This window comes from Lagenorhynchus albirostris, chromosome 3, assembly GCF_949774975.1.
Source record: "Lagenorhynchus albirostris chromosome 3, mLagAlb1.1, whole genome shotgun sequence".
Taxonomy (NCBI): Eukaryota; Metazoa; Chordata; class Mammalia; order Artiodactyla; family Delphinidae; genus Lagenorhynchus; species Lagenorhynchus albirostris.
In genome coordinates, this window is record NC_083097.1 from 160,599,136 (window position 1) to 160,626,303 (window position 27,168).

General features: G+C 54.0%; 2 protein-coding genes across 2 annotated transcripts in view; both read right to left on the reverse strand.

Annotated features, from left to right (window-relative positions):
* Positions 1-529: 529 nt before the first annotated feature.
* On the reverse strand, positions 530-700 carry LOC132518669 (cytochrome b-c1 complex subunit 10-like). The gene has a single exon (XM_060146649.1). It carries the CDS (start codon positions 698-700, stop codon positions 530-532), a length of 171 nt encoding a protein of 56 aa, XP_060002632.1.
* Positions 701-7,852: 7,152 nt separating this feature from the next.
* PBX4 (PBX homeobox 4) overlaps positions 7,853-27,168 on the reverse strand; it is a 38,043-nt gene continuing 18,727 nt past the window's right edge. The window contains 7 exon segments of the mRNA XM_060144888.1: positions 7,853-8,225; positions 10,689-10,795; positions 11,205-11,286; positions 14,233-14,368; positions 14,629-14,816; positions 15,093-15,169; positions 15,172-15,336. Coding sequence (XP_060000871.1) covers positions 8,139-8,225; positions 10,689-10,795; positions 11,205-11,286; positions 14,233-14,368; positions 14,629-14,816; positions 15,093-15,169; positions 15,172-15,336 — 842 coding nt within the window. The 3' untranslated portion in view covers positions 7,853-8,138.

Genomic DNA, 27,168 nt, shown 5'->3' on the forward strand with positions numbered 1-27,168 from the left:
AGGGTCTCCTCACACCAGGGATACCTGTCAGGAGAGACTGGACCCCACCAGGGGCCAGCCCAGTCGGCCAGAACACAAGTTCAAGTTCCGCCTGTACATATCTCCCCAGTTCTTCAGTTGAGGGAGGCTAGCAAGAATAGCACTAATTTGTTCTTCAAACTTTCTCTTGCTGATGCTGGTGTCCATTGGCGATTCTTCTTCTTTTTTTTTTTTTTTCAGAGCAAAGTTTCACGCTGTGTGCCTTCACACACCAAAACTATCTCCACCAACATAGGAAGTCTAACCCGTGCTGTGTATTTCCTCAAGGGCCTGGGCCTTTCCAGATGCAGATGGAAGGAGGCAGCACCACCAGACACCAGAGGGATCTGAGTTCGTTGGGGGGGGGGGGGCAGGGCGGTGTTGGTTTAATTAATTGTCCTTTTTTTTGGGCCACACTGCGTGTGGGATCTTAGCTCCCCAACCGGGGATCAAACCCGTGCCCCCTGCAGTGGAAGTGCCGAGTCTTAACCACTGGACTGCCGGGGAAGTCCTAATCATCCTTCTTAAACTTGCCATTGATGTAGGGCACCTGGTCCAGAATCAGCCACCACTCGGTGGCCCACACCAGTCCCATGGTGCCCACGGTGCCCCACATGCCCGCCATGGGAATCCAATTTCTGGCCAGCTCGCGACAGTGCGGGCCCAGGAACCTGCTCAGCATCCTGGGGCCCGCTGGTGATTCTTGCGTGAGTCAGTGCCATCATGGGCCAGTGGGAGACCCTTCAATGCTGCTCCTGTGTCTGTGATTTACTCTAAAATTCAGGTCCTCTGGCTCTCTGACCTCAGGCTCCTACGCATTTGGATGTATGTTTTGAGATTGAAAGTGCTACTCCTCATGCCTGAAGAAGGTCCCTCATCACCTGGTTCTACAAGAATTGGCTCATTAGCCACTACAGTTGCTCACCTTCAACACACCTTGAAAGGAGTTCAGGGCGGAGATCAGGAACGAGGCTCTCAGTGCTCTGGGAAAACTGGCAGAACAGGTCTTCAGATAGGTAGGTATCTTCAGGAGGAAATTTTTTTTTTTAATGACTTTATTTATTATTTATTTATTTTTGGTTGTGTTGGGTCTTCGTTGCTGCGCACCGGCTTTCTCTAGCTGTGGTGAGCAGGGGCTTCTCACTGCGGTGGCTTCTCTTGTTGCAGAGCGTGGGCTCTAGGCGCGCAGGCTTCAGTAGTTGCGGCTCGCGGGCTCTAGAGGGCAGGCTTGGCAGCTGTGGTGCACGGGCTTAAGTTGCTTCTCTGCATGTGGGATCTTCCCGGGCCAGGACTCGAACCCGTGCCCCCTGCATTGGCCGGCGGATTCTTAACCACTGCCAGCAGGGAAGTCCCAGGAGAAAATTTTTATGAACCAAATTTCTTGCATCTTCCCGTACTTAGAAAAGCACTAAAATCATTAACCGAGACATCTGCTCTTTGTGACTAGCAGCAACCTTCTACTGAGATGTGTGCTTAATTGCACATCCCCTTTTCCAAAATCACATATATGCTGACCTCCTTCACACCGCTTCGGAGCAGTTTCTCAGAGCTCTCTGAGAAGCTCTCTCCAGGGCTATGGTCCTCAGTATGGCCCCAAATAAAACTGAAACTCACAGCTCTCATGTTGTGCATTTTAATTTCATTCGACATTCTCTTTCCAATTTATCGCTATTCCAAAATAAGGAAACTAAGGATCTGACACCCCAGCAGCACCCTGTCTCAGCCAGCCCCGAGGGAGTGCTGTCGTGTGTAGGGCCCACACCCAGGCAGGGGCCGTTACCCCAGTCAGGATCACACATTCCAGGTATAGGGCCATCACTTGCAAAACTCTAACCTAAAGCCAGTCTTTTTTTTTTTTTTAATCACCAGTCAATCCTGGACACTTTGCTAATTAATTAGCATGATGAATATCACAACTGATTTTTCTCTGGTGGGAGGACTGGGGTTAAGATGTGTGGATCAGCTAGAAAAAAAAAAAAAGGTTCTGAAGAACCTGGGGGCAGGACAGGAATGAAGACGCAGACGTAGAGAATGGACTTGAGGACACGGGGAGGGGGAAGGGTAAGCTGGGACGAAGTGAGAGAGTGGCATGGACATATATACACTACCAAATATAAAATAGATAGCTAGTGGGAAGCAGCCGCATAGCACAGGGAGATCAGCTCGGTGCTTTGTGACCACCTAGAGGGGTGGAATAGGGAGGGTGGGAGGGAGACACAAGAGGGAGGAAATATGGGGATATATGTATATGTATAACTGATTCCTAGTTCCTAGTTATAAAGCAGGAACTAACACACCATTGTAAAGCAATTATACTGCAATAAAGATGTTAAAAAAAAACCATTAAAACACTAAAAAAAAAAAAAAGTGTGAATCAGGGAGAATATTAGCGGCTCTCCCCCTCCCAGACACCTGGCCAGAGTTCCAGCCTTATCTGGGAGATGGTGAAAATGCAGATTCCCAGGCATGGCCCAGACCTGATGAACCAGAGCCTGCATTTAAACCCATCTCTGGCCTAAACCCCTCAGAGTAGCTCCCTTGGCTCGAGACTGTGAATTGGTCTTGTGTCCAGCTGCTTGGAACCCTACCCAGGTTACAGTGGCTTTTGCCTCAGTGGCTCCGTGGAGCTCTAAGCAGATAGAGTGTGCCTTTCTGGGGCTCCTGACCAGGTGATGGAGATGTGATTTCATGGAACCTGGGGAAGATGGCTACTCATCTCTCAGAGGCAGCCCAGGACACGGATCCTCAGTCTCTGCCTCCCACCAAACTGGCTCACAAAAGCAAGACAAATCTCTGAAAAGCTACACAAATGGTACGCAAAGGATATGCAAATCCCACACATCTTTAATTCAAATAAAGCAAGTCGTGCATATTATATGCAAGTAACAAACACATATGCAAATGTCATGAGAGGAAGGGTGCCCGGCTCAGGGGTGAAGGTTGTCAGACACATTTCAAGGAACACACTGAGTATAATAGTAATGGTGGGGCTTCCCTGGTGGCGCAGTGGTTGAGAATCTGCCTGCTAATGCAGGGGACACGAGTTCGAGCCCTGGTCTGGGAGGATCCCACATGCCGTGGAGCAACTAGGCCCGTGAGCCGCAACTACTGAGCCTGCACGTCTGGAGCCCATGCTCCGCAACAAGAGAGGCTGTGATAGTGAGAGGCCCGCGCACCGCGATGAAGAGTGGCCCCCGCTTGCCACAACTAGAGAAAGCCCTCGCACAGAAACGAAGACCCAACACAGCAAAAATAAATTAATTAATTAATAAACTCCTACCAACAACATCTTCTTTAAAAAAAAAAAAAAAGTAATGGTGGAGGTCTCATTTCCTGCCCTGAGCCCGGCCCTTGGACCCGACAGCTACAAGTTGAGGGGGTCTTATATCCCTGGGTCTCCAGCCCAAGAGAGGTAGGTCTCCAGCCTCTAGCTCTGTACTCGCTGCAGGGCCACAGCGGCCTCTGGTGGATGGTGATGGGACACAGCAGCTGGACCTCTCACTCCACCTCCACTTTCTTCTCCCTGTGTGGTGGTTTCCAGATCCCCCTCCCGTGGGGCCCTGATCCTGAACTTCCAAGCCACAGATTAGTGGGGGAGGGGGAGAGGAGGGAGGGCGAGGGGGAGGGGGAAGGGAGGGGAGGGGAGGGGGAGGGGGAGGGGAGGGAGGGGAGGGGGAGGGGAGGGGAGGGGGAGGGGAGGGGAGGGGAGGGGGAGGGGAGGGTGGAATAATGAGTAATGAGCAGGACTGGCTGAGGGGAGTGGTCAGTGTTCCAAGGGCTCCTGCTGCTCTCCCAGCCTCAGGGATTTCTAAACTGCAGACTGCCCAAGGGTATACAGAGAAATGAGAGATCGCTTCCCTGTCAACTACCGGATCCTTGGTTCCTTCCCCAGTGGCCACGGCTGACCTGCGTCTCCTTCCAGAGATACTTGGATACCCCCACCCCCCCAATTTCAAAAATGGACACAAATGGTTATCCTTCCTACTTTTTACATTAATGCATTGTGGAGAAGAGCTACTTCAGTCTTTTTTTTTTTTTTTTTTTTTTTTGCGGTACGCGGGCCTCTCACTGCTGTGGCCTCTCCCGTTGCGGAGCACAGGCTCTGGACGCACAGGCCCAGCGGCCATGGCTCACGGGCCCAGCCGCTCCACGGCATGCGGGATCCCCCCGGACCGGGGCACGCACCCGTGTCCCCCGCATCGGCAGGCGGACTCTCAACCACTGCGCCACCAGGGAAGCCCTACTTCAGTCTTTTGAACGGTTGTATGCTATTCCACTGCAGGGCTGAACAGCGTGATTTAAACAGTGCCCAAAGGACAGACATTTATTTTCACTTTTTTTGCAATTACAAAAAAATGTGGCAGGAAATGCATCACTTTGCATTCATTTGCATGTACCTGTAGAAGAATTCTTAGAAGGAAAACTGATGAGGGAGCGGGTGTGTGCATTTTTAATATTAATGGATTCTAGAAGATTGCCATCTCGAGCAGCCATACTCTCCCCAGAACTGCCTTCGGGCTCACAGCCTTGGCTCTGCCTGTCTCTCTCCTAAATGGGAGCCTGGGGCACAGGTCACGAAGCCTCTGTGCCTCAGTGTCCCCACCCGTTGCATGGAGGTACCATCAGCACCCACTCTGCCAGCAGGGTGGTGTCAGGGGGTGCCAGGTGACTCCTCCGCGCTCTTGTGGTCCTTAATAGCTCGATTAGTGTCGTGGGGCCACATTTTAGGCATTTTTTTGAATAATGCTGTATGAAATGCTGGTAAAGTGTGACTTTACGCGCAGAATTTGACCTAGGGAGTTTCCTCAAATTACAGCCCTCCAAGAGGGACTTCCCTGGCGGTCCAGTGGTTAAGACTAGGTGCTTTCCACTGCAGGGGGCCCAGGTTCGATCCCTGGTTAGGGAACTGAGATCCCACATGCCCCGCAGTGCCGCCAGAAAACCGAAACAAACAAGCAAACCAAACCTCCAAGGGACTCAGCCAGAAGCTGGCGGCCGAGCCAACCACGAGCCGCATTCACGCCACAGCCACGAGAGAGCGCAAGTGAGCGGGAGGCTCCAGGGCCACCTGGGACCCGCAAATTGCTGCTTTGTCTATTTCCTGTGGGACCGCGCTCTCCACCTCCTCTCCAGTGTCCACACGACCTGCCGTGGCACATCCCACCCTCTTGCTCCCACAGGACCTACCCGGCAGCTCTCCGCGGCACTGCCTCAGTTTCTCCGCACGGCCTCTGGCGACCCCTTTGCCGCGAGTCTCCTGGAGAGCTGACTGTGCTCTCTGATCCTCTGAGTCGCTGATTGTCTCTTGAACTAATCGGTGGCCCCATTGCTCCACTGAACCCAGGCTGCTCAGTCTGGCAGTCATTTTTCCATGTTGGTGGACCTTCACTTTCTGCTCCTGAAATCTGTCCTTCTGGCTTCCATGACATCCTGTCTTGGTTTTTGTCCCATATTCTGGCCTCTCTCAACTTCCAAACTTCTATCCTGAACAAGACTCCGATGTCTAGCTGCGTGCACACCCCAAGCCTGTCAGTCCAGAGCTGAGCTACCTTCCCTCCGTGATGTCCCCGTCCAGTCTTCCTGTGGCTCAGACCACCCCATTCCTACTCAGCAGCGGGTCCTGCAGGTCTACCTTCACCCACGTCCCCCGACCCTAACCACCCCTGCCTGCACGTGGCCACCAGCTGGGAGGTCGCAGGACCCTTGGACTCCCCTTTCCTGCAGTCTGTTCTCAATGCAGTAGCAGCGGATCGTGAAGATGTTAGTCCCCCTGGGGTGCCCCCTGCTCACACCAGGCCTGGCCCCTTCCAAGGGCCAGCACCTCTCGCCCTCCCACTGTTGTGGGTACCTCGGGCATGCTCTCTCAATCACCTCCCTAAGGCCTTGTCTTAAGGCACGGTCCCCAATGGGATGCTGGCCGTCAGAAGGAATGAAGCCCTGACACATGCTGTATATAAAATGGTGAACCCTGAAAACATGCCGAGTGAAAGAAGCCAGACACGGAAGGCCGCATGTACGATTCTATGTATATGAAATGTCCGGAACAGGCAAATCCACAGAGACAGAAAGCGGATGAGTGGTTGCCAGGGGCTGAGGACGGGAAATGGGGAGTGACTGCTCATGGGGACAGGGTCGCCTTTAGGGTGGGCTCTACAACAGCCTCGACTGACCGAGACCCCCCCAGGCTGTGGGTTTGGGGTTGCCCAGCATCCTAACAGCTCCTGCTGGCAGGGATAGGGTGAAGAGCAGCTGGGAGGGCTCAGTGGAAAGGTCGCAGATGCAGGGGGAGGTCCTGATGGCTGTCCCCCGCCCGCCCTGAAGGTTTGCAAGGCAGTGAGGGGAAGAAAAGAAGCACCAACCGTGCAGAGAGCCAGGCTGCGGGCGGGCTCGCAGAACAGCACCGAAGAGACTCGAGCTGAGGGGCGTCGCGGGCACAGGGCTGCAAACATGGGAGCTACCTAAAATATCCAGCACTGGGGCTGAGGGGCTCCGGCCGTGGCAGTTCATTCCCTGGAGGAAGATCCTCCCGGACACAGAGGCAGGGGCCAGTGCAAGATGCATCGGGTAGAGAGAAGCATGGTGTGCCAAGCGGGGGCTCGTCTGCAGGGACACACCCAAACCGCCGCGGACAGTCTTGGCAGGTCACCCTGAGGACTAGCGTGCAGTGGGTGCCGGTGGAGAACGGGCCAGGGCCCGGACACGGTTGGCTGAGGTTGTATCACCCGCCTTAGATATCCATTTCTTGGTTCTTGAAAGCAACAGAAATGGAGACGTGGAGGGCAATGTGGTGACAGGCCAGGTGAGAGCAGCCGGCTGCTGCCCAGAGGCCCGTGGGTGTGATGGGTTGGGATGGGCAGATGTGCGGGGGGGATGGAAGCCAGAGGGGTGGGGGGCAGAGGTCCTTTGATCCCAGGAGACCACCATGCTCAGTCTTTCGGGGTGCAGGCCGGGACCCCGCTGTGCTGCACGGCTGTGACCCAGCGGACCCTCACTCCCGCACCTTGTTTCCTGTCTGCAACCCTCACTAGGGTGTCGGCGCCACGGTGGTGACACCCGCGGGGGTTGGAGACAGGACAGAGGGACCTCTCGGGCATGGGGGCCCAAGAACCGGGAGAACGGTGACGCATCCAGCTGGCCAGGATCTGGGCGGAGCTGGTGTGGAGGTGCACGGGAGTCAGAACACTCTGTGTCCAGAGATGAAACACTCTGGACAGAAGCTCAGATGCTGGTCATGGTGGCAGCTGACAGTGCGGGGTTAGGGCCGTGGTGACACTGACTGACGGGCAGATACAGTGCACCTGCTCAGGGCCCCGAGCTGTCCTGAGCCCAGGTTCATTTAATTCTCCCAACAGCCCAGCTCTAGCATCTTCATTCCCGGTGAGGGGAAGAGAGGAGGAGACAGAGGGAAGGTCCCACCCGAAGGCTGAAGCAGAGGAGGAACTGGGTGAGGAGACAGAGAGGGGCATCCAGGAGCCGGGGGACTTGCAGCGCCAAGCCTTGGGCCAGCAGGATTTCAAGAGCACGGATGCAGGAAAGTGCTTGGGAAGTTTATCGTCTTTAACGACATTTCAGCTGAAAATGGTAGAACTTGTATTAACGGAAAAAGGTGCCAAACCAATTCCCAGTAAAATTCTGAGCTCACAACAGACTTAAATCAAAACCGCATGAAACGACACAGCAGAAGAGAGTGTGGAAGGCAGCGTCTGGGCGAGTTGGCACACGGATGGACAAACGAGCAAACAGAGTAACAACCCGCCCAACTGCGCAGCTGCAGCCCTGCACCTGCGCGGTCAGCCATCGGCAGGAACAAATCTAGGAGTGAACGACATCGAAATTAAAATCGGTCCAAAACTGTAATGGGAGAATTTGTGCCAAGTCCTGGAAGAAACAATTCAGCCTTAACCATAAAATTACTGTAAAAAACACCAAACGGAGTTGGCAGAACGAGCAGTGTCTCAGCCCATTTCAAACCCCAGCTGACAAGCAAAAGATGGTACCGGTGTCGCCTGCCGTCAGCTCAGGGAGCGCTGTCTGCTGTCAGTTCTGGGTTTTCTGAGGAAACATGAATTCCAGGGAACCAAGGCAGGTCGCACCGTCCTCTTTTCTGCTCATCCCAACACTTAATTAGATGCGTTTGAAGTGACCCTGCCGGGGTCTCCAATAGGTGAAGCGGTCGACATTCGCCTCACCTGCCAGCCACCCCTGGCCTGAAAAGACAAGAGACAGAGAGTCAGAAGGGGGCCGTGGGACAGATGACCCATCCGGCCCCCACATCCCTGAGGCGGCCTAGAACATGCCGAGAACCGTGAGAGGAGCCAGGAGATGGGGCAGGGACACAGGGGTCAGTCCTGGGTCACAGCTGGCCTTGCACATGAGTGTGCCTCCTTGGCAGGAACTGGCCTCCGCTGGCCGGGCTCTGGCAAAGGACTGGCAGGGCACCGTGGCACACACTCTGAGGGTGAGGGAGACCCAGTCAGGCCCGGAGCTGACGGTGGTCCCCCAAACATCGTGGTGAGACGTGGTAAGCAGAAAGAGGCTCAGGAACCCAGCAGGACGCGGGCCTGGCTGGGAGTCAGGAGGGCAGCGCCCATGGCTGCGGGCGTGTGGGCTCTGTCCACAGGGCGGGGATATATCGGGCACATGTGACCCTGGGATGTTTGTCCACAGGAGCCCCCCACAATGGAAACCACTACTATTGGTAGTGGTTTGCAGCCCACGAGAGCAGGGCCTGCAACTCACAAGCTCCCCTTCACCTTCCTCATTCTTTTTTATTTTATTTTATTTTAATTGAATATTTATTTGGCTGCGTTGGGTCTTCGATGCTGTGTGTGGGCTTTCTCTAGTTGTTGCGAGCGGGGGCTACTCTGTTGTGCCATGCGGGCTTCTCACTGCGGGGGCTTCTCTTGCTGTGGAGCATGGGCTCTAGGTGCACAGGCTTCAGTAGCTATGTCTCGCAGGCTCAGTAGTTGTGGCGCACGGGCTCAGTAGTTGTGGCGCACGGGCTTAGTTGCTCCGTGGCATGTGGGATCTTCCCGGACCCGGGTTCGAACCCGTGTCCCCTGCCTCGGCAGATGGATTCTTAACCACTGTGTCACCAGGGAAGGCCCATTCACCTTCCTCATTCTTGAACTTTCCTTAACAGGCTGAACCTCCTGCCTGCACCCTCTGCCCCTTCCGACCCCACAAGGCCCAAGACCCTGCTCCTCACCCACCCATCCCGTTCCCCCCTCCCCCGCCTCAGCTATTACCTCCCATGTGCCCCAAGGATCTGCCACAGAGGACAGTGCTGGGCAAACAAATCAAGAGAATGCCTTCAAGGGCTGCCTCATCATGTGACACCGGGACACTGAGAGGCCAGCGTTGCTCCGCCCACCCTCAGTCTGAAAGCAACTGGGACAAGGATACTGGCCTCAGGGGGACACACTCTGCCCTTGGATGGACACCCATAGGCCTATGATCCCAGAAGGAGAACATGAGTGGTGAGGGGAGGGGTCCACTCGCAGGCCTGGGAGGTGACAGGCTGGGGCCCAGTGTGGGACTGGGAGCCAAAGGGCAGCTCAGGGCCAAGGAGATGGCTCCCAGCTGGGGTGACCTCAGCCCCTGAGACCTGCTCTCTGGAAGAGCATCTGTGCCTGTCCAGGGCAGGGGCCCACGGCACAGGTGGGTGTCCACACCACAACCCTAACCTTCCTGCTTACTATGTGGGGTTGACAGGACCCCATGTCATAGTCCACGGAACCCTCACCCCGATTCACTCTCACACGCTCACCCCTACTGTGCTCGAGGTGCTGAGCCCTGGGCAAGGGCAGAGCCAGACAGGTCTGGCCACTTGGTGGTGTCAGAGCATTTACTCTGCTCAGGTGCTCATTATGGGCTGTGGGGTTGCCACAGTGATGGGATGTGCGCTGCCCGGCACCGGGAGCCATCCATTCCCTGAACCTTTAAGAGGGGCTGGGGGTAGACGGGTGGGGGGTCAACCCCGAAGGAAACAGGTGGGCTGTGTAAGGCCCTGCCCACTCCCGCATGGCCTTGTCACACCTGCACCTGCGCAGCCTCTTCAGGACAACCCTGCGCGGGGGGTCAGGCCCCTGTGGCTGTCAGTGGGAGGCCGAGAGGCCCCAGGGACTGCGAGAGGGATGATGCCCTCTGATCCTGGCTGGCCTGGCACCTTGCCCCAAACCCTGAGAAAGTTCCTGAGGGCACATCCCGAGACAGCTGAGATCCATGGCTCATTTTTCTTCCCAGATCTTCACTCTGGCCCAGCTCGCACCGGCCAAGGGGGCAGCCAGGATGGTGAGGCCATGGCATGAACGTGTTGAAGGGTCTGAGCCCAGTGGGGCTGTACCTTCAGACCGTGAGGGCCTCGTCTGCCCACCCTTGCCTTCTCCTGATGGGTACAGACACCATCGGGGAGGGAAGGCTCCTTCCCAATAGGCAAAGCCCTCAGCAGTCATCGAGTCCTGTGAGGCGTGAAGGTCTTTGCCGAGTGGGGCGCCACAGAGCTGGGCTCCCTGAGGCGGCTCTGCCAGCCTGCATTCGTCCCCATGATGGACTGAGACACGGTCGAGATAGCCGGTTCCGAGGACCCGCCACCCACCTGGGCTCCACGTCAGCCCTATCACAGAGTCCGGGAGCCCACAGGTGTCCTTGGGATTGTGTTGGAGACTCACCTGGCCCAGAAGGCTGCCTTCCCCAGGGGCGGGCCGGAGGGAGGCCAGCGTCTGCAGGGTGATAAGTGTGTCACTGGTGCTGGTCATCGGAAAGGGACCAAAGGAACCTGGAAGGGCAGGAGGGGTCAGGACCAGTGGGACCTACCAGACCCCCGGCCAGGAAGAGGCTGCGGAGGTGACTCCTACGGCTCCCTGCCCCTCCAGCAGCCCTGCGTGGGTGGGGAAACCAGACTTTTGGTAGGAACTTTCTGTCCCCACAGCACCTGCCCAGCCTGCCGGGATGTGTTGACTTCACTGGGATAATCACTAATGGGAACAGAAACCTCACAGTGTAAATAGAGAAAAGAGGCATACGCAGGGACCAGTCTGCTTCCCCAGATGCAGCTCAGTGGGCCCGGCCACATGGGAGCGACTGACCCTGGGCTGGGCAGCCTTACTGACTGGAGCTGGGCCTCAAAGGGCAGCTGGCCTGGCTGCCCGGGCCCCTGACATCGGTGGTGTCCTCTGCCATGTTACCTGTGTAAGTGGTAGCCTCTTCTTGAAACTTCCCCATGTTCTTTTTATACCGGATTCTTTTGTTGCCGAACCAGTTTGAGACCTGTGGACAGGCAGAGATGGAAGTCACTGGAAAAAACTGACCTAGCGATGAGACGCGATGTGGACAGACAGCCGGGGGGAACATCACTGAGTGACAACGTGTGGCCCTGGGGCTGGGTGAGAGGCCGGGACTGAGAAGGTGGTGCTAATGAACTGTGGGCCCAGGGAAACGTCTGCAGTGTGTTGGTGACACCCTGGACCTGGCGTGGCTTATAGGAGAGGGGGGAGCTGGAAGGAAAACAGGCATGTGTGTGACACACTCAGAGAGACGAGTGTCTGCTCACTGCGGCGGCAGGCAACAGACTGAATACTGATGCGGGAGACGCATCAGTAACCACATTTCTGGGAATGCAATTTAAGCAAAGAACACAGTCGAATCCAAAACTTATCAAAGGATAAGGACCACTTGACAGTGCAGGGGAAGGAGCTGAGCACTGAGCTGAGGGCCTGTTTTTAGTCCCCAAAGCCAGTTAGGAGGGAGCTGCAGTCACATGCATCCTGTAAGCAAGGGGCCAGCCCGGGGCCTAGAGGTCTGAGCCCAGCTCTGACTCCAAACCTGCACCGAGACCTCCAGGGCAGGGCTTCTCCCTGTGGGTCACTCTCTGGGGGGCGTCCTGGGCACTGAGGGTGCTGAGCAGCACCCCTGGCCTCCACCCACCAGATGCCAGTAGTGTCCTCCCCTCCCCCCGAGAGTTGTGATAATGAAAATGTCCCCTGGGGGCAGAATTGTCTGGGTGAGACCCTGGGCAGTGCCTTCCTAAGAGCGTGCAGACATATCCCAAAGTAAGGCACCAGGCCCTGCAGTGAAAGGTTATGTATTTTAATGAACAGAAATAAACAGTTGAGTTATGTGGCAGCGCTGTGGATGGAGGACTTTTCTCCTCTAAAAACCTGTTTCTTTTCTTTTTTTTTTTTTTTTTTTTTGCGGTACGCGGGCCTCTCACTGTGGTGGCCTCTCCCGTTGCGGAGCACAGGCTCTGGACGCGCAGGCTCAGCGGCCATGGCTCACGGGCCCAGCCGCTCCGCGCCATGCGGGATCCTCCCGGACTGGGGCACGAACCCGTGTCCCCTGCATCGGCAGGCGGACTCTCACCCACTGCGCCACCAGGGAAGCCCAAAACCTGGACTAAGTTTGCAGAAGAATAGCAGTGAGCAGTTTTCCATGTTGAATTCAACTGGCATTTTAGAGGGACAGAGAGCAAACTTCCCGTGTGGGTGAGGGAGGGTGGCTGCTGGGGAGCTGGTCCGGGCCAGGGTCCACCCTCTCCACGGGGTGTGTCCCGACACCTCGTACAGGAGTGGGATGCCCTCTCCACCAGCTGTAGCTCGGAGCCATTGGCCACTCCCTGCCCAGTCACTCTGGTCCCTTTGGCTCACACAGCTGCAGCCGCCTGGGTTTCTGCCCATCTCCCTGTCCATGGGCTCAGCTCTCCCGCCCTTTCCCCCTCGGGCCTCCTCACCCTGGAGTTGCAGCTGTCCTGAAAACGTCTGTTGCCTCATCTGCAACACCCTTTGCCCTAATGGTGCTCTCCCTCCCCCGCTACTTCCTCCTTGGGCGAACCGCACAGCCTACACGACATCTGTATCCCAAATTCCGAGCCCTCCCTCAGCTGTCAGACATTCCCAGCTGGAGGACCTGCCCGAGTGGGGAGGGGCTCCCAGCACAGAATTCTGCTGCTGGTGGGCGGGGTCTCAGGGCCCGCCCACAGAGCAGGAGTCACTGGAATGTGGCCGGTGCTTTCCAAACTTTTGTTTGCAACGAACCCTCTCCTGAGATAAAGTTGAGACCCAAGACCCATGTGCTCTCTGGGGGTGCCAGGGCTTGAAGTGAATCTGGCCGTTTTCAGACAACTGCTCACGGTGACAAACAAGCTGCCATGGCTCCCACTTCTTCCGGGCCTCGAAGCCCCAGAGGTGCAGCCCTCACTTCAGCTCCAGCCAAGGTGCTGAGGACACCGCAGCGGTTCCAGGCCGAGTGAGGTCTCCTGTGACCGGGACACCTGTGATGCTTTGCTGCCTGTGTGACCCTGCGGGGTTCCTGAGTGCCCTTGTCCCCAAGTCACTGCTGGACTGGGCAGGGACCAGAGCAGAGGGTGGTGACGGAGGGCACAGGCTGACTGGGCTGGAAGCTCAGCCCCTCCAACTGCACAGTGGGAGCAGCCCTCCCTGCCGCCGGGGGCGGGGTGCCGTGCCCTGACCCCCACGCTGCCCCACGGGCGTGGCCTGGTCCTGCCTCTTGCTTGTGGGCTGCCTGCACTTACCGTTCTCGCTTTAAAGCCTTCGGAAATATTTCTTGGGTTCTCATCTTAGCCCCGCCACCTTACCCCAATTCCAGTGAGGACAGTGGTGGTCCCGACTACCAAGGTTGCCCAAGGCTGCCCAGGTCCCTTCTCTGACCACCATTCCCCCTCTGGAGCCAGATGTCGTCTGTCTTGTACCCCCAGACACACACACTGGACTGTTTGAGAAACAAGAAGGCAAGGCGCGCGCCTGAATTTATCCCAGGATAACTGAATCGGTACTTAAGCACAAGAGCTGGTCTAGCACTTCAAGTCCTAATTTTCCTCCAAGTTCTTCTTCTTCTCCCAAGCTCATATCCCACCCCTCTTACGCAACACAGCACATCCCTCTGTTAGGAGAATATGAAATCCCAACGACTGCAATCCACGGAGTACCTCATGATACACTCTGTGGTGTCGCCTCCAGGACCGCACACCCCACACCAGTCGCCTCAGCGAGTCCCCACACCTGGTGGGTGTGGCTTCCCGCCTGAGGCCCACGTTCATAGCCCAGACCCCGGGACCCGAGCCCAGTCAGGCCGACTGGGAGCCTGCCTACCCGGCTCCCGCCCCACACATTTCACCAGCTTCCCTGGGTGGCCTCCTCACTGGGCTGAACTTTCCCTCCCTTCTGGGTTCAGGGAGGTGTGGCAGGGAAGGACTGTCACCTGGGAGACGGCGATGCCACCCTTCCTGGCCAGCTCTTCTTTGGTTTCTTCACTGGGGTAAGGGTTGCTCACATGGGAATAAAAATATTCATTCAGCACTTCCGTGGCTTGCTTGCCGAAGTTCTGCCGCTTACGCCTGTGAAGACAGACGGCCTCAGCCGGGGATCGTACGTGGGGCCTCGTCCTCGTCTAGATGCCCTAGAGGTTGTCACAGCAGCAGCCGGCACTTCAGTCGCCTTCCAAGAGGCTGTGTGAGGGCTACGCCTGCAGCTGTGGCCACAGCCCCTGCACAGGCCTGGAGGCCCCCAGAACTTAGACCCAAGCCAGCACTGCCGTAGGTTCCTCTTCCTGAGAGCTGACCCTGGGGTCACAGGCCGGGGGTAGGTGGGGCCTGACCTGGCGTCGAGGACCCTCGCGCGCAGGGTCATCACGGCCTCGCAGGTGCTCTCCCTCAGCTGCATCGGGACGCTGTTGAACTTGCCGTGGGTGCCCACCACGCGCTCGATCTCCTTGGACGAGACAGGCCTTATCCTGCTCTGCTTCCGGAGAAGGCTGGTGACATGCGTGGTGAACTCACGGCAGGCCTGGGGTGGGGAGACAAATGCCAGCCGGTGACTACCCGGCAGGCTGTCCCGGGGGCTCCATGTGGGACCAGCCACCTGCCCCCCGAGGTCCCCACACAGGCTGGCTACTGAGAAGTGAAGGCAAAAGGCTTCGGGTAAAATCGGCCACCTTTGCCGTGAGACCAAGTGTGTGGACGCCCTGCTCTGGGCCACCAAAGGCAGGCAGTTAGCGCTCCACGTTTCCCTTTGACAAATGCGCATTCACATGACAGAAACTCTTCCATGCAGAAAGATCACCTGTTCATGTTTCTCTAGCTCAGAGGGGTAAACCTGTCGGGTCTGGGACAGCTTGGCCCTGGAGTCAGAGTGCTCAGGGCATTGTCATTTGGACAGCCACCTGGGGTTGCTGTGCCGGCCGCCGCCTGGGCTCCTCTTCGGTGCTTCTCGGGCCTGCACATGCCCTCGGCCAGCAGCATGTTATCCAGCTTTTGGAGCTGAGCGTCAGGGGGACCCTCTGCCAGAATGCCACGAATGTTCAACCCTGTGTAAGAGAGGAGACACTGAATCAGTGTCTGTTGTCGGAATGAAAACAACCACGACAGAGTGTTAGCACTGGCTTCGTGTCTGAACACTTTTCACGGAACCCTTGAGGGGAAAGAAAGACTTCATCTGATAACAGACATTGAGTAACCCCCGTGACACTGGTCCAGGTGCCGTGCTTAGGAGCCCAGTCCGGGTGGCGGGAATGCAGGGGGCACACCGACCACAGCTCACAGCCCACAGTTGGGTGTGTGTGGGGGCCCGCAGGGCAGGGGCGGGGTGGCACTGGGTGCTGGAAAGCCTGAAGCCCTGAACCTTGTCTTCAGATGGGAGAGGAAGCACGTTCCAGACACACACACTAGCACAGGCAGGGATACGAAGGCTAGTGGCCGCCTGGCTTCAGGCAAGGCCGTGCTGCTGTGCGTCTGAAACTAAGCCCCCCAAAACCGAGTTCCCTTACTGAGTTTGACTAGTTTCTCTATCTAAAACTTTATTCCCTTTCTTGTCCCCTTTGACCTCAGTCCTGTGCTAACTGAACACTAATCAGTCAGATGACTAAAATTGCTGTTGTTGATAACATCGTTAACGTGCTAAAATTGCTATTATAGATATCGTCATTAATGTACAAACTCAGGTTATGTCTCCAGGGCAAGATGAGCTAACAGACCCCTAAGCCATGGACCCACCTGGTCAGCGAATCATAAACCAGAGACATCCTGATTCCCGAAACTACGATTATGAAATGTCACAAGATGATGATTAATTCCAGCCTCTCTGTTCTTCCCCTTAAAAAAAAAACAAACCGGGCTTCCCTGGTGGCGCAGTGGTTGAGAGTCCGCCTGCCGATGCAGGGGACACCGGTTCGTGCCCCGGTCTGGGAAGATCCCACATGCCGCGGAGCGGCTGGGCCCGTGAGCCATGGCCGCTGAGCCTGCGCGTCCGGAGCCTGTGGTCCGCAACGGGAGAGGCCACAACAGTGAGAGGCCCGCGTACCACAAAAAAAAAAAAAAAAAAAAAAAAAACCCAAAAAACCCTCACTCAAAGACCAAGGTGGAGTAGGTCTGAGGCTTGTCTCCCACTCCCTTGCTTGGCACCCTGCAATAAACACTGTACTTTCCTTCACCACCCGGTGTCAGGAGAGTGACTTTGCTTTTCAGAAGACTGAACTTTGGTTTGGTAACACATCTATTATGTCTGTTTGTGTTTCCTGTGTGTGTGTTGGGGGGAGGGTTGTTGCTATAAAGTAAAGAGGAAAAGACTGATCCAGAGGTGCCAGAGAAGATGAACTAACCCACCGAGAGACCTTTTTAAAAAAATACATTTATTTATTTATTTATTTATGGCTGCATTGGGTCTTTGTTGCTGTGCGCGGGCTTTCTCTAGTTGCGGCCAGTGGGGGCTACTCTTCGTTGCAGTGTGCGGTCTTCTCATTGCAGTGGCTTCTCTTGTTGCGGAGCATGGGCTCTAGGCGTGCGGGCTTCAGTAGTTGTGGCTCGCAGGCTCTAGAGCGCAGGCTCAGTAGTTGTGGCGCATGGGCTTAGTTGCTCCGCAGCCTGTGGGATCTTCCCGGACCAGGGCTCGAACCCCTGTCCACTGCATTGGCAGGCGTATTCTTAACCACTGTGACACCAGGGAAGTCCCCCACGGAGAGACTTTAAGCGGAGAAACAAGATGATTGGCTTTACAACATGGAGAAGCCACCACAGCTGGACTGAGAGGGTGACGTGCTCGAGGGCAGGACTGGACGGGCAGTGGACGGGCAGGGGAGGCAGTGGGGGGGAGCTGCTGTTGTCCGAGGGTATGCAGGTCAGCTACAGGGCAGCCAGAGGGCGAGGCCCCAGAGTCTGTGACCACCAGATGCGGGCGTGAGAGAAAGGAAGAGGCTGTGACCACTCCCACATTCGCCCTGGAAGGTGCCATTTTTTCCCAAGTACAGCACACAAAGCAGCAGGCAGGCACGTGAAAAAATGGCATCAGCCTGGTCCCTGACCCAGCTAAGCATGAACGTCCAGGTGGCTGCGAGGCAGCTGCTTCCTGGGAGCTGGGGCTGAGCTGACCAGTTTGGGTGGGAAACAGGTATTCATGAGTCATCGGCGTGTGGTGTGTGGGAAATCCGTACATATCCACCTGTACCTGCAGCTACACCTATGAGAAGGCCATGCCCCTGAATACTAGAAAACCAGCATTTCAAGAACAGGCAAAGGAGGAGACGGAAAGAGTTATCGGGTAGGTGGAGGAAAAACCAGAAGTAGTCACAGAGGGGTGGAAACACGGGCTTGGTCATTAGGAGAACGCTGTTAACCTCTGAAAAAGCAGGGTAAGGTGGGGTACAGCCTGACTAGCAAGTTCCGGAGAAGCATGGGAGACAGGCAGTACAGGGAAGAGCCTGCTGCAGGGGTTACAGAGCGAGCTCGGGTCTGAGGAGGGTGATCTTGCAGGACCTGTGTCTTCTTTGCTTTTTCAGTGACAGAAGAAACATCTGCGGCTACAGAGGAAAAATGATTGGGGGGTGGTTCCTGATGGAAGGCAGGGAACGGAGAAGGAGGTAATGATATAGGATAGCCATCTAGCTCTGACTTTCTGGAAAAACAAAGTTTAAAGTGTTTTCTTGGAAACAGGCTCTCAATACTATCAGCTACTGACTGACTCAAGTGCTCAAATAAGAATTGAGTTTAGGGAATTCCCCGGTGGTCCGGTGGTTAGGGCTCAGCGCTTTCACCGCTGTGGCCCGGGTTCAATCCCTGGTCGGGGAACTAAGATCCTGCAAGCTACGTGGTGCAGCCAAAAAAAAAAAAAAAAAATTGAGTTTAATCCTATCATATGGATATTTACTCATTAATCATGTGCCCCTTTCTTGTTCCCTATGTAACAGGTTAACCTTTTCTGTCAAAAACTCCCCAGTGAAAACTGAAGGCGCTCAAGAGATATCCTTGCAGGAATTTTCTTCACATGCAGGGAGCTTTACCTCCTTACGTTTGGGGACCCTCAACTCAGCCAAAGGAACCCCTGCCACTTAACTCAGTCCCACTGGGTTATAATGTGGCTTTTTCTGAAAGAACTAAAGGAAAAGTGCCCCCTTTATCAGTTGCTGGCCTTCCAGTTCAGAGACCCAATTCTCTAACAACCTTACTTGGTCTTCAAGAAGCAGCAGATGTAAACGCTGGGCACCCCTGGACAGAGCTGACCTGTGCTGCCTGATCCCTGTGAAGGCCCACACCCTCCTAACCACTCCTAACCCAGAGTGGATAATGGACGTCCTCCTCCCTCAGGCCCTCTGTTTGCAAATCCTATTGATTCAAACTCCATGATCAACCCACCATCCATCCCCTCCCTTAATGCCACTGCTGGAACCCTGCTGCGCTGACCCCTCTCCTGCCCTCCATGACCTGTGAGGAAACCCCTCCCCTCCGATCCACTGTGCACACGGGCAAGCCAACTACCTTCAAACACTGTGCTCATCACGCCAGTCTTTTGTTCAAAGACTTCAACCAGGGCCTGCATCCACCTAAACTAAAGCCTAGACTCTGACACCTCGTACTCAGGGTCTTTCGTGACGGCCTTCCAAACCCACCTTCATGAACTTTCCCTCTGCTGGGCCCTTCATGGCCCTTTGCAGCACAGCAGATGCTCTGCGACCGTCTCAGGCTTACTCAGCAGCTCGTCCCTGAGCACCCGTGGTTGCGGCTGGGGCTCAAGAGTGACTCGAGAGGGACACACAGCACCCCGTCCCGCCCCAGAGGGCCCCCAGCACACCCTGACTCCCGGGCTGGAAAGGCCACCTCCACAGCTTCCATCACAGCTTCCGTCATTACAATTAGGGGCAGCAGTGGTCCAGGCTGGACATGCGGCGGTGGGGGCATGTGCACACCCGTGTGTGTTCATGCGTGTGTGACTCTGGGCTGCTCAGGGGTGCGTGACAGTCTTTCATTCTTTTTTCTTGGCCATGACACATGCCTTGTGGGATCTCAGCTCCCCGACCAGGGATTGAACCCGGGTCACAGCAGTGAAAGCGCCGAATCCTAACCACTACACCACTAGGGAACCCCTTTCGTTCTTTTATTTATCCAACAGTAAGCATCTGAGAGTCTATCACAAGCCAGGTACCCAACCAGGTGCTGGAGATTTTAAAAAATACACCAAAAAACCACAGGACTTACTGTCCTCAAATGAAAGCTCTCAAATTACAAAGAGAACACCATTTTCTCATATCTCTTTACGGGGTATGTGTTGGTGTGGCCTTTTTTGGAGGGGAGGTTTGAAATGCCGATTAACACAGAAAAAGCACATATCCTTTGATCTTGATCAGAACTCTGTTCTGCGAATTTACCCTACAGGAACACTGACCCCTGCAGATGCTGTATTTACAGGACACTCATGACCACCCCGTAACTGTGAAAAACCAAAACCGCCCAAATGCCCATGAATAAGGAGACAATATGCCTGTCATACCCCAGGCCCTGTGGTGTTAACAGTGCGTATGTTATGACCATCATTCATGAGCTACAAGCTTTGATTCTTTAAAGCTGTATATTTTTTGCCAATGTATCTGTATGAGGAGAAGCAAAACTTAAAAAAAGTTACCCTGTGCCTTAGTCACCAGGACCGGTCCCAGCTGTGGACACGGCCATGCCGAGCGCCTTTGCCTTCTGTCAGCGAGCGGCCCCTTGCATGCGGCCCTGCCTCTCCGTCAGCACCGCGCATGTGTCTCCCAGCACACTGTCCCTGCCTGATTATGGTCATTAGACACTCATTACCGTTAATTACAACAAGCTCATTTCCGGTCCCAGGGGTGCTCCTCAGCTCCCCCAGAGCCCTCGACTGGCAGGCGGGGAGGCTTTGGAGACCAGGAGCTCAGCTCAGGGACACTGTCAGTTGCAGACACTCAGATGAGGTGGTGGGATCTAAAACAGAGGCACTTCCACCCAACCACCAAATTTCCTTATGTTCCCAATTTACTGTGGGTAAAAAACTCCAGTAAACCAAACAAGGAAGTAAAATAAAATTATGAATAGCAACACATTATGTTTTTTCTAAGAAACAATATGGAACTGCTATGGACTGAATTGTGTCCCCCCAAATTCACATGTGGAACCCCCAATGTCTCTGTGGAATAGGGCCTGTGAGGATGCAATTAAAGTCCAATGAGGGGGCTTCCCTGGTGGCACAGTGGTTAAGAATCCGCCTGCCAATGCAGGGGACACGGGCTCGATCCCAGGCCTGGTAAGATCCCACATGCCATGGAGTAACTAAGCCCGTGCACCACAACTGCTGAGCCTGCTCTCTAGAGCCCGCGAGCTGCAACTTCTGAAGCCTGCATGCCTAGACCCCATGTTCCGCAATGAGAGAAGCCACCGCAATGAGAAGCTCATGCACCGCAAGGAAGAGTAGCCCCTGTTCGCTGCAACGAGAGAGAGCCTGTGCACAGCAACAAAGACCCAACACAGCCAAAAAAAAAAAAAAGTTCAGTGAGGTCATAGGGGTGGGGCCCTAATCCATAAGACTGTGGCCTTCTAAGCAGAGGAAGAGAGACCTCTTCCTTATTCCATTCCCCTTGTGAGGACACAGCGAGAAGTCATCTGTCTGGAAGCCAGGAAAAGAGCCCTTACTGGGAACTGAATCAGCCCCAGAAAATAGTAAACCAATGAGCAGCTGTGTTCCAATAAAACTTTATTTACCAACACTGTGGTCTGCAACCCTGCTCCACAGTATGCATGTTACAGAGCCTAACATGGGTCTGAGGAAGAACCTACATGCATGCAGGTCCGGGTAGGTCAGCACACCTCCGAATCACTGCCTTCAGGTGCCCCCCCTTCCTTGGAATCCCCTCTGGATCCTGCCCCTTCTCTTGACAGTTTTCCTTCTGTGGGTGCAGTATGAAGGATGAGATTTTTGCTTGTTTTGTTCAGTCCTAATCTAGATCAGGGCTCCTTGAAAGGTAGTGTCTGGTTTGCCCTCCGTCTATGGAAAGGCCAACACAGACAGAGAGGTTGCACATAGAAACCTTTATAGCAATGTGACAGAGTAATTTCATGTCTGTTGAATCTAGTGAGACTTTTGGGCTTTTTATTTGGCTGCTCCGTGTCTTAGTTGCGGCATGTGGGCTCTTAGTTGTGGCATGCAGGCTCTTAGCTGTGGCATGTGAGATCTAGTTCCCTGACCAGGGATCGAACCCGGGCCCCCTGCGTTGGGAGCACAGAGTTTTAACCACTGGACCACCAGGGAAGTCCTGGGCTTATTCTTTTGTATGCTTGCTTCATTTTTCCTTTCCATGTCCTAGTTCATCTTGCTTGTATTTCGCACTGGTACTGGGCAGTGGTGAGCCAAAACCCTCTGGCCTGAGCAGACTGTGGCTGGGTCACTACCGGAGGCTGTGGGTATGTCCTGGAGATGCCCAGGCCCCAGGTGCGAGCTCTGGGTGTGGGACAGTCCAGAAGTGACCCTCCTGACACATGTGTAGGATGCCTGCCTCCCTGTGCATCACTACAGTCATCAGTCGTGGGACGGAGACAGAACTGCCACCTGGAAAGAGCCTGTTAGGGTGTCCTGAGTTCCAGAGATGAGATGCTGAGGGAAAGCCCTGTGCACAGGAAAAAGGCTCACTGCAGGCGCTCCCATCGAGTGGACACAGAGATGCTAAGTGAGGAGGAGGGGGCCAGGACTGGGTTGTAAAGGAAGAGCAATCCATTCTCATGGGAAGATTTACTTAGTGAGGAAGCAAGGCCCCTGAAACCCCGAGGACGCCAGCTTGGTGGCATCACAAATGTGGCAGGAACCCAGACTGTGGGCGCTTCCCTCACAGAGAAGCAGCCCAGGTTCCCCAGCCCAGGAGTGAACACCTTAGCCGAGGCAACAGCATGGGAACATACCCCCAGAGACCCACCTGCCCGCCCGCCCACCCCACCTCTACCCAGGGCCCTGAGGGCCACATCTGTCTCTCTATAGCTGTGTGGAACAACCCTCTTCCCTAGGGACCATCGCTGTCTTGTTCACTGCCTTGGCTCTGTTTCCTGGAACGTGCCTGGCCTCACAGAATCATGGCCCAGAAATAGGAACTTGTGCTAAGAAACGTCTCCTCAAAGGCCACCAGGACATTTTATGGACCAGTGCTACCAGGCCCTCAAGGAAGAGAGAGCCCCTTTCTGCAACAAACTGTTTCGGAGAAGAGACATGGAAAAAGCCACCCACTCACCAGACGGAGAACTCAGGGCGGGACCTCATGGGGAAGTCACATCCCAGCACATTCATGACCGGAGCCGAAAGGGCAAAACAAATGACCAGCAACCCGAAGGCAACAGCATCTGTGTGCACGTACATGCACAAACATATGAATCATAACCAAGAAGATTTATCTCTGAACATAGGTGCTTCCAAAATCTGTCAGTAAAAATCATCAACGCCAATGAAAATCAGTGTAAATGAAAACCTATCAATGTAAAGCATCACAGTAACCACAAGGAGAAAAACTATAGCTCAAAGGATGCAGAAAGAAACAAACTGAATGGGGCTTCCCTGGTGGCGCAACGGTTGAGAATCTGCCTGCTAATGCAGGGGACACGGGTTCGAGCCCTGGTCTGGGAGGATCCCACATGCTGCGGAGCAACTAGGCCCGTGAGCCACAACTGCTGAGCCTGCGTGTCTGGAGCCTGTGCTCCGCAACAAGAGAGGCCGTGATAGTGAGAGGCCCGTGCACTGCGATGAAGAGTGGCCCCCGCTTGCCACAACTAGAGAAAGCCCTCGCACAGAAACGAAGACCCAGCACAGCCAAAATAAATTAAAAAAAAAAAAAGAAACAAACAAACTCATTCAAACAACACCCATTAATGATAAAAACCCTTAGCAAACCAGGAACAGAAAGAACCCTCCTTAACCTGACAAGGGGCATCTCCCTAAACCACACACACACTTGGACTTACTGGGGACCCTTTAGAGGCACTGCTTCCAGTGAGACACGGGCAGGCTCTGTCCTGTAGGTGTTGGTTGAGCAGATGGGACCAGAGCCCGGGAAGGGACAGACAGGCAAGGTAAAGAGGGGAGACGTCACCCACTTGCAGGTTGAAGGGCATTCTTGTGTGACTGGAGTCACCCGGGGATCACCGATGTCACCGACAACTCCCCCCTCCCCCTCCCCTTTGCCCCTAAATTGGCCCCCAGGTGGGGTTGGTGCTGAGCAATGGCATTCTGACCAGCTGGCCACCCGCACTGTCAAGGGCCCGTTAAATGCTTGTTTCCGGGAGATAACTTGGAACACAGCCTGTTGGTGTGGAGAACTGCCTGCATTTACCTTTGAGACAACGTCCCCCAGGTCAGTTTTTTAAGCAACATTCTAGATGAAGCCATGTTTTAAGTCACTGGACTTTCTCGGTCCCACAGGACTTTACAAGGAATATCCCTTTAGCAAACTCTCATCGGTTTCTGAAATCACAGCTGTCATGCACGTTAGATAGTCATCAGATGGCGGGAGTATAACACTATGCAAATTCCTATCAATTCTGATTAATCCTTAATTAAAATACATCACAACCTAAGTGCTGAAACCTCAACCAAATATGCAAATTAATTCTCATTTCAATATACTTTTGCATTTGTTAATTTAAGGCCTGCGATTCTGTCGTAAACTACTGTATGAACAGCTGATGCTCTGTAAAAACGGCATGCAGTTTGCCTAGGTTTTTTTTTCCTGTGGCAACAGGGCAAAAGGAAAAGACAGCAAAATGCTGTAATAGAAAATGCAGCCAAGTAAAACGTCTAGAAAATTAGTCCACGCTCTCCTGTGAGGCTTTGGGAACATTTAAGAGCAACAGCTAAGAAAAACAGCACTTATGGATGGCTTCTGTCTACATTAAACAATCTTATTTCTCATCCAAAGAAATGCTTTAATTTCAGCTGAACAATATCTAGAAGCTTCCGAAGCTGGGCTACCGTCACCCAAAGGCACGACCTTTATTTTGCCGAGTCCTGCACAGGGAGGTGACCAGACCAGCAACACGCACAACCACGTCCTACCCATTCCCGGGCTGGAAATCAGACTTTTAGGCCCGCCAAGGCCCTAACTTCCCTAAGAGGGATTGTCCCAGGGACTGATGACAGTTCTAGGTGACAGTAAAAAGGAGCATTTTCTGTTAAGAGAGATCAGTCACTTTCACACCATCACCAAGTTTACTGATGGCTACTGTATGCCAAGCCCGTAACAGGGTTGGGACACTCTGCAGGCACGCCTGTGCTTTTGCGGGTAACAGATGCTGCATGAAATTAACACACAGGATACTTTCAGTGGATGGTTAAGCCCTAAGAAGAAATCTGAACAGGGTAACAGATGCTGCAAGAAAGTGCTGCTTCACAAGGATCTGTGTACTAAGGCCTTAAGCTATGGGCCCCCAACTGAAATCCTTCAGTCCTTGATTGGTTTTTATAACAGCTTTATTGAGAAGTAATTCATGTGACATACAACTCACCCATTTCCAGCGAAGAACTCAGTGGTTTTCAGTACATTCACCAGGTTGTGCAACTACCACCTAACTTTTTCACTACCTCAGAAAGAGACCCTGTCCCTGTTAGCAGTCACTCCCCACTCCCCACCCCAGCCCCTGGCAACTGCTAATCTCTTTCTCCCTCTTCTGGACATTTCACATAAATGGAACCACACACTATTGTGGACTTTTGTGTCTGGCTTCTTTTATTCAGAATAAAGGTTTTTGGTTTTTTTTAATTGAACTATAGCTGATTTACAATGTTTCAGGTATACAGCAAAGTGATTCAGTTTATCTATATCTGTATCTGTATCTTTTTCAGATTCTTTTGCATTATATGTTATTACAAGATATTGAATATAGTTCCCTGTGCTATACAGTAGGGCCTTATTGTTAGCATAAAGGTTTTTTTTTTCTTTTAAAATTTTATTTATTTATTTATTTTTGGCTGCGTTGGGTCTTTGTTGCTGCGCATGGGCTTTCTCTAGTTGCGGTGAGTGGGTGGCTACTCTTCGTTGCAGTGCACAGGCTTCTCACTGCCGTGGCTTCTCTTGCTGGAGCACGGGCTCTAGGCGCGCGGGCTGCAGTAGTTGTGGCACACGGGCTCAGTAGTTGTGGCTCGCGGGTTTAGTTGCTCCGCAGCATGTGGGATCTTCCCGGACCAGGGCTCGAACCCGTGTCCTCTGCATTGGCAGGCGGATTCTTAACCACTGCGCCACCAGGGAAGCCCTAGCATAAAGTTTTTAAGGTTCATCCATGTTGTAGTTTGTGTCAGAAAACGTCATTCCTTTTTATGGCTGAACAACAGGCCATTGTACAGATGAGGCTTTGGGAACATTTAAGAGCAACATCTTGTTTCTCTAGTCATCATCATGGACATTAGATTTTTTTCATAATCCTTGATTTTCTATTTGTCTGTACTAATCCACCTGTCTGTCCAACAGAACTTTCCCAATGATGGAATGTTCTAGATCTGCACTAATATGGGAGCCACTAGCTACACGTGGCTACTGATTACTTGAGATGTGGCTAGTGTGGCTGAAGAACGTCTTATTTAATTATACTTGATTTTAATTAATTCAAATGCAAATCACCCCTGTGGGATGGGCCATAGTCAATAGCGGCAGAGGAGCTCTGTAGGCTGATCAGAATCGGAGGCTTGATTCATGAGTCACCTGGAGCCTGTGGAGCCGAGAAAGGACACTCCAAGCAACCTGAAAAATAACCCTCCAGCTCTAGGAGATCCGCCGCCTGCGCGGCCACAGCGAAATACCGCACAGGGGTCTCAGCCCCAGGGCCAGCCAAACACAAAAGGGATCTGAATTCTGGAAGAAGTCACACATTGGCCCGAAGGGTAGTCGTTGGACAGACCCAACCAGAAAGCTGAAGCTACTGATCAAGATGTTGCAACTGCAACAGACCTGAGTGGCAGAGGAGGAAGGGAAACAGAGGTAAAAAAACCCCGCCGGATTACTTATGCCTGAGAGCTCCCAGCCAGGCCCAGGAACGGTGGTGAGGAAATAGGAGGGCGGTCCTTTGTGTGAGAGTTATTACATCCACTTCCCCCACGGCAGCTGCCTGTGCTCCTTGGCCCGAGAGCAAGGCTGGTGGGGCTGGGACTTCTCGCTCCTCAGAAACAAAGTGAACCCAGGACTGACCAAAGTGAGGCACAGATGCATACTTGAGGCCAGCACAGGGGACAGTCACAGCTTGGAGAAGACGGAGCAGGTCCCTCGATGTGAACTTCCCAGGACGCCTGGCGGCTCTTCAACGGGCTGCCCACCTGCAATCCCAGATCCAAAGGTCTTTATGCAAGTTGGCATTCAAGTGAATTTGGAGGCAGAGCCTGACCCACACCAGTGTGTGCGACCGTTCCTGTTCTGAGGCTGTCACTGAACGCAAGGCTCTGCCTCAGCTCTTGTCAACACCACATACGTAAAACCTAAACAATTCTGAGTTCTGTAACGCACCCAGCCCCAAGGGTTTCAGGAAAGGGACTGGGCCAGTATTGGGTCCTCCCAGCTAAATTCAAAGCTCTCTAAAAAGGGTTTACTTGTTCTCCTCAGGACAGCTCCTCCAGATACCAAGAAGGATGGCTGTTTCAAGGGAAGGATTCGGGAGTGGGGTGTACTCCTAGGGTATCCTTGGTCTTCAGAGACTGCGGCAGGCAGGACCGCCCAGACACCACACAGAGGAGAGCCCAGGTGGAGGGCCTGCGTATCGACCCTGGAAGATGCACCCGTGTCCTTCCCACAGGCCGGAGGAGGCATCGGAAGGCAATTCCTGGAACTCGTGGGGTAGTGCTTCCAGGAACATTTGACAACACGGTTTACGTGGAGGATGGCTTTCTTTTCAGGATGATACGA

What these genes read in the sequence shown, in the direction of transcription:
- LOC132518669 (XM_060146649.1), bottom strand. Translation starts at nt 700, where the DNA reads ATGCTGAGCAGGTTCCTGGGCCCGCACTGTCGCGAGCTGGCCAGAAAT.